At 44.9% G+C, this 5,407-nt stretch overlaps 1 protein-coding gene across 5 annotated transcripts; it reads left to right on the top strand.

Moving 5' to 3' along the window:
- On the top strand, positions 1 to 5,044 carry LOC140077278 (uncharacterized). Of its 5 annotated transcripts, XM_072124302.1 has the most exons (4): positions 1 to 2,010; positions 2,082 to 2,176; positions 2,480 to 2,586; positions 2,746 to 3,050. In XM_072124302.1, exons 1-4 carry the CDS (start codon positions 1,361 to 1,363, stop codon positions 2,941 to 2,943), a joined length of 1,050 nt encoding a protein of 349 aa, XP_071980403.1. In that variant the 5' UTR covers positions 1 to 1,360; the 3' UTR covers positions 2,944 to 3,050. The 5 variants fall into 5 exon arrangements, 4 of the variants coding, with proteins under 4 accessions (XP_071980403.1, XP_071980402.1, XP_071980401.1 ...); XM_072124301.1 differs by having other exon boundaries at positions 2,082 to 2,586; XR_011849749.1 differs by adding an exon at positions 5,006 to 5,044 and having other exon boundaries at positions 1,902 to 2,586; positions 2,746 to 4,739.
- Positions 5,045 to 5,407: the final 363 nt, after the last annotated feature.

The following is a 5,407-nucleotide window of genomic DNA, read 5'->3' as shown; positions in this document are numbered from 1 at the left end:
CCCCCTGGAGGTTGCTTCCCCTTCCTCTGTAGGGACAGGAAATTGAGAGTATTGAAAGGCCCTCCCCCAACCTCCCACCAGTGTTTTCCTGTCCCTACAGGGGATAGGGTTGAGAGTAAATCCTCTCTCTTTCCTCCGGGGGGGGGGGCAGGTATGGATCTCATACCTCTCAGGGTGCTTGTCCTCCCCAGCGCTCCCTCGTCCGAGCTCCTGGCTCCACTTGGGGTCTCCAGTGCTGGGCTGCCATTTGTGGCGTGCCGGCGGCCATACGACTCCTTCTGGGGTCCGCAGCGGCCGGCACACGATCCGCCTGTTCGCGCGATGCCCCACTTCCGGTGACTGGAAGTGACGTCGCGGAGACCTCGGCGCAGGAAGTGGGGCTGCCTGGGAGACAGGCGGCCACTGATGACGTCAGACGCCGGAAGGTGAGTATTTAGAGGCGTGCAGTGTAGTTTCACTTCTGCTGAGGTCTCCATGGAGCTGGACAACATGGCGGATGTGGCTGAGACGCGATCCCTAACCCTGGGTTCCGTGAGTAAACGCTTTGGAATGTGTGGGAATTATTTCCCTGTCTATTGCCATTATTTGGGGTCTCTTATAGGGGTCTTTACTGATGTAGTTCTCCCTATCTTCTTAAATTAACAGGAGAAAGATCTCCCAAAAGAAAGGGAAAGAGACAAACCCAAAGAGAAGGAGCCAGATAAGGATAGGCCTAAAAAGGCTCCTTCTAAGCGTTGCCAAATTTGTAATGCAAAATTAGATGCCTCATATAAGAGGAGCCTGTGTAAAGAATGTTTAGATAAAATCCTTAAGGAAGAGAAACCCTCATTTTTGGATGAGTTAAGAACCATTATGAGGGAAGAAATTAAGGCCTCTAAAGGGCCACCCTTGAAAAAACCCCGAATTAGTCCTGTATACGTAGAGGATGATGAACAGCCTTCATGCTCATACGAGATAGAGTCAGAAGACCAGGATGTCTTTTCACAACCTCAGGTGGTTAATGACCCCAAATTTTTGTTTGGAGATTTGGATAGCTTAATAAAGGCCTTAAGGGATACCCTAAGAATTGAGGATAAAGTAGAAGAAAAATCCATGGTAGATGAACTATTCGGGGGACTGAGACAGAAGAAAACGAGGGTGTTTCCAGTTATCGAAAATTTAAAGGGTCTTGTGGTAGATGAGTGGAGAGAACCAGAGAGACGGTTAATTGTCCCTCAAGACTTTAAAAATCGCTTACTGTTTGACCCAGAAGAGACGTGGGAGATTGTGGGAGAACGTACCCAAAGTAGACATTCCTATTACCAAAGTTGTAAAAAAGACGGATTTACCGTTTGAGGATTCCACGCAACTTAAAGATGCTATGGACAGGAAATCGGATTTTCTACTTAAAAAACTTTGGGAGTCTTCTATGACTACAATCAAAACAAATATTGCGGCAACCTCAGTATCCCACACTCTCCTATTCTGGTTAGGGGGTTTAGAAGACCATCTCAGGGAAGGCACCCCTAGAGAAGAAATTTTAGATTCATTGCCTTTACTTAAATCTGCTACTGCCTTTTTAGCTGATGCCTCAGCTGAATCTATTCGTTTTGCCTCAAGGGATGCCGCCCTCTCAAATGCCACCAGAAGGGCCCTCTGGTTAAAACAATGTTCGGGGGATATTTGTTCTAAAGCAAAACTTTGCAGCCTTCCCTTTTCAGGTGAATTCTTGTTTGGATCTGAGCTAGATGAGATTCTTGACAAAGCTGCGGATAAGAAGAAAGGTTTTCCTGAACCTAGACCTACACCAAAAAAGCAGTTTTTTTTCGTGGCTTTAGAGCAAACAAAGACCAACCAAAGAATAAGGGGAGATCTTCCTGGAGACAAGGCTTCTGGAATAGTTCCAGGGGAGGAAAAAACAAGCCATTCCTGTTCAGTTCCTCAAACAAACCAGAAAAGAAGCAATGACGCCAGGGTGGGGGGAAGGTTGAAGGACTTTCTCCCCCAGTGGAAGAACATAACAAACAACAGGTGGGTGACTTCCAAGATGGTTACCGTATAGAATTTATGTCTTCTCTTCCTCATCGGTTTTTTCTGTCCAGGCAATCCTCAGGAAGTCTGACACATCATCTTTGGGAGCAAGTGTCAACCCTGCAGAAACTGGAAGTGGTTTGTCCAGTCCCCCCAGAAGAAAAAGGTACGGGTCATTACTCCCCCCTTTTCCTAATAAAGAAGCCAAATGGGTCTTACAGGTTAATTATAAATTTAAAATTTCTGAACAAGTGGGTGACGTATATCAAGTTCAAGATGGAGTCTATAAAATCTACTACTCCCTTAATAAACCACAATGCATTTTTGTGTACTCTGGATCTTAGAGATGCATACTATCATATTCCCATTCATGCGGATTCCCAAAAGTTTTTGCGTTTTGCAGTGGTTTCTCCTTCGGGAGAAGAATCTCATTTTCAATTCACAGCTTTACCATTTGGTCTTTCTTCAGCTCCCCGAATCTTTACCAAAGTTATGGCGGAAGTGGTCAAATACTTAAGGACCGAAGAAGTCTTAGTGGTCCCATACCTGGACGATTTCTTACTTGTGGGAGACTCGGTAAGCCATCTAGAAAAACAGAAGAAGGTGACAATAGAAGTTCTTCGGGAATTGAGCTGGATTATAAGTTTGGAAAAATCCGATCTGACTCCCAGTCCTATAAAAGAATTTTTGGGAGTATCCTTAAATTCATTAACCCAGACTTCTTATCTTCCACAGGAGAAAGTAGACAGATTACTTCTGAAAATCAAGGACTTCCAGAAGAGGAAATACATCTCGATACGAGCAGCGATGAGTCTTCTGGGGTCCATGACTTCCTGCATTCAATGTGTAGCCTGGTGCCAGATCCAAACAAGACCTCTCCAGTCCTGGATCCTGTCAAAATGGGACAAAGACTACCATCACCTGAATTTATGATTGGAGATTCCTTCAGCAGTAAAAGAATCCTTAAACTGGTGGAAGGATCTCGATCACCTTCAAAAAGGTGTGAACTGGGTTCTCTGGCCAATAACCCAGATCCAGACAGATGCCAGCACCTCAGGTTGGGGAGCTCTTCTTCCAGGGAAGTACGTTCAGGGCCTCTGGTCCCATTCAATGACTCGTGCATCCTCAAACGAAAGGGAGCTAAAAGCCGTCCTAAAAACCCTGAAAGCTTGTACCAAGGATCTAAAAGGGAAGCACCTAAAAATCTTCTCCGACAATACAACTACGGTTGCATATTTAAAGAGACAGGGCGGAACAAGGTCAAAAAAACTTCAGACCATCTCCCAGGAAATATTTTCTTGGGCAGAAGAGAATGCTCTTTCAATTTCAGCAGTCCATCTGAGAGGCTCAGAGAACGAGGTAGCGGACTACCTCAGCAGGACACCTATTCTCCCTCACGAATGGAGCCTGAAATCCGAAATCTTCCAGGAGATTGTCCTCAGATGGGGAAACCCTGCCATCGATCTCTTTGCATCCAGGACAAATTCAAAAGTCAAGAAATTCTATTCCCTAAATCCAAAGGAAGTTCCTTGGGGTCTGGATGCTTTCTCCCAGCCTTGGGATCAGGATCTCCTCTATGCATTCCCTCCAGTTCCTCTGATCAACAGAGTTCTCCAGAAATTAGTATCCAGTCCGGCCAAGCTGATTCTAGTTGTTCCGTTTTGGCCAAAGAAAAGCTAGTTTCCGCTTCTACAAAAGCTGGCTCTAGACCTTCCTTTCATCCTTCCCAAGATTCCATATCTCTTGCACCAGGGACCAGTCTTACACCAGAACCCAGGGTTCCTGAATCTATCAGCCTGGATCCTGAAAGCGCCTTCCTGAACACAAAAGGACTCTCCTTTAAGGTAATAAAGACTTTGAGGAATAGTAGGAAGCCTGTGACCCATGCTATCTATCTTAAGATATGGAAAAAATGTTGTGCCTGGTGTAAAGATCATTCTAACCAAGATTCTCCCAATATTTGCCAGGTTCTTGATTTCCTGCAGGAGGGTTTCGACAAAGGTTTACGGCCTAGTACCCTGAAAGTCCAGGTGTCAGCTTTAAGCGCATATTTTGATACAGCACTTGCGGAACACAGGTGGGTAAAGAGATTCTTTCAGGCCTGTACCCGCTTAAGACCTACTGTAAAGGAATCTTCCCCTCAGTGGGACCTTTCCTTGGTCTTAGATGCGTTAACCTCAGATCCCTTTGAACCCAATGAGTCAAATAATTTACGTTTTTTAACGCTTAAAACAGCGTTCTTAGTTGCCATCACATCCGCTAGAAGGATAGGGGAGCTCCAGGCCTTGTCGATTTGTGAACCTTACCTGTCAGTTTCTGAGGATAGAATTACTCTCAGACTTGAGACGCTGAGTACTTAGATACTTAGAGGTCTCAAGTCCCTGGAGGAAGGACTCAAACCTTTTTGTTCAATTTGCAGGAAAAAATAAGGGAAGAAAGGCCTCTAAGTCAACTATTGGCCGGTGGATCACAAATACGATCAGGGAATGCTACAGTCTTAAAGGCGTTCCTGTTCCTTTGAAGTTAAGGGCTCACTCTACCCGAGCAGTCTCCACATCGTGGGCGGAGAGAGGGGGAGCCTCCATTGATGAAATTTGCAGAGCAGCCACTTGGAGTTCAAATTCCACCTTTGTTAATCATTATCGACTGAATATAGCAATGGCAAAAGATCTGGCCTTCGGCCGTAAAGTCCTACAAGCCGTGGTCCCACCCTAACTGGGGATAATTTGGTATGTCTCCAGGGGGCCGTCATGGGGGACGAAATGGAAAAAAGGAATTAGTCCTCACCGGTAATTCGATTTCCATAAGTCCACCATGACGGCCCTATTATTTCCCTCCCTTGTTATATTTGTTGTTTCTTCTTGTAAATACTGTATGTGAATATAACATGCAAAATAAAATTGAGTTGAAGCCTATACCGGTGTAGTGATTTGGTATACACTGGTGGGAGGTTGGGGGAGGGCCTTTTAATACTCTCAATTTCCTGTCCCTACAGAGGAAGGGGAAGCAACCTCCAGGGGGCCGTCATGGTGGACTTATGGAAATCGAATTACCGGTGAGGACTAATTCCTTTTTTTTTTTTCTTAAAAACCCGGACATAAGAAGCTAGAAGAACAGCAGATCATGCCAGAGGGGGCACACACTTACACCAGCATGTAAGTGTGCATGGTTAACAATCCATGATCTGATAATAGATGTTCTTTAATAAGGGCTAAAACACAAGACCATGGTCCTTACTTCAATCCTGTAATGTGTGGTGGGTGGATTTCACAGACCCAAAACTGTGCTAGAGATGGGACTTAGATCTATTTTTGTTTAAAATTTTAATTTTCGAGAAGAAATTAATATAGAACAGTACCCTGACGTGGGTCAGTTATACCAACATAGGGGAAAAGTG

This window comes from Engystomops pustulosus, chromosome 9 (genome assembly GCF_040894005.1).
Source record: "Engystomops pustulosus chromosome 9, aEngPut4.maternal, whole genome shotgun sequence".
Lineage (NCBI taxonomy): Eukaryota > Metazoa > Chordata > Amphibia > Anura > Leptodactylidae > Engystomops > Engystomops pustulosus.
This window is presented reverse-complemented; position numbering and strand designations above follow the sequence as displayed.

Bases quoted from the DNA above. Each gene is read 5' to 3' on its own strand.
- LOC140077278 (XM_072124299.1), top strand. From the start codon at position 2,853: ATGTGTAGCCTGGTGCCAGATCCAAACAAGACCTCTCCAGTCCTGGAT.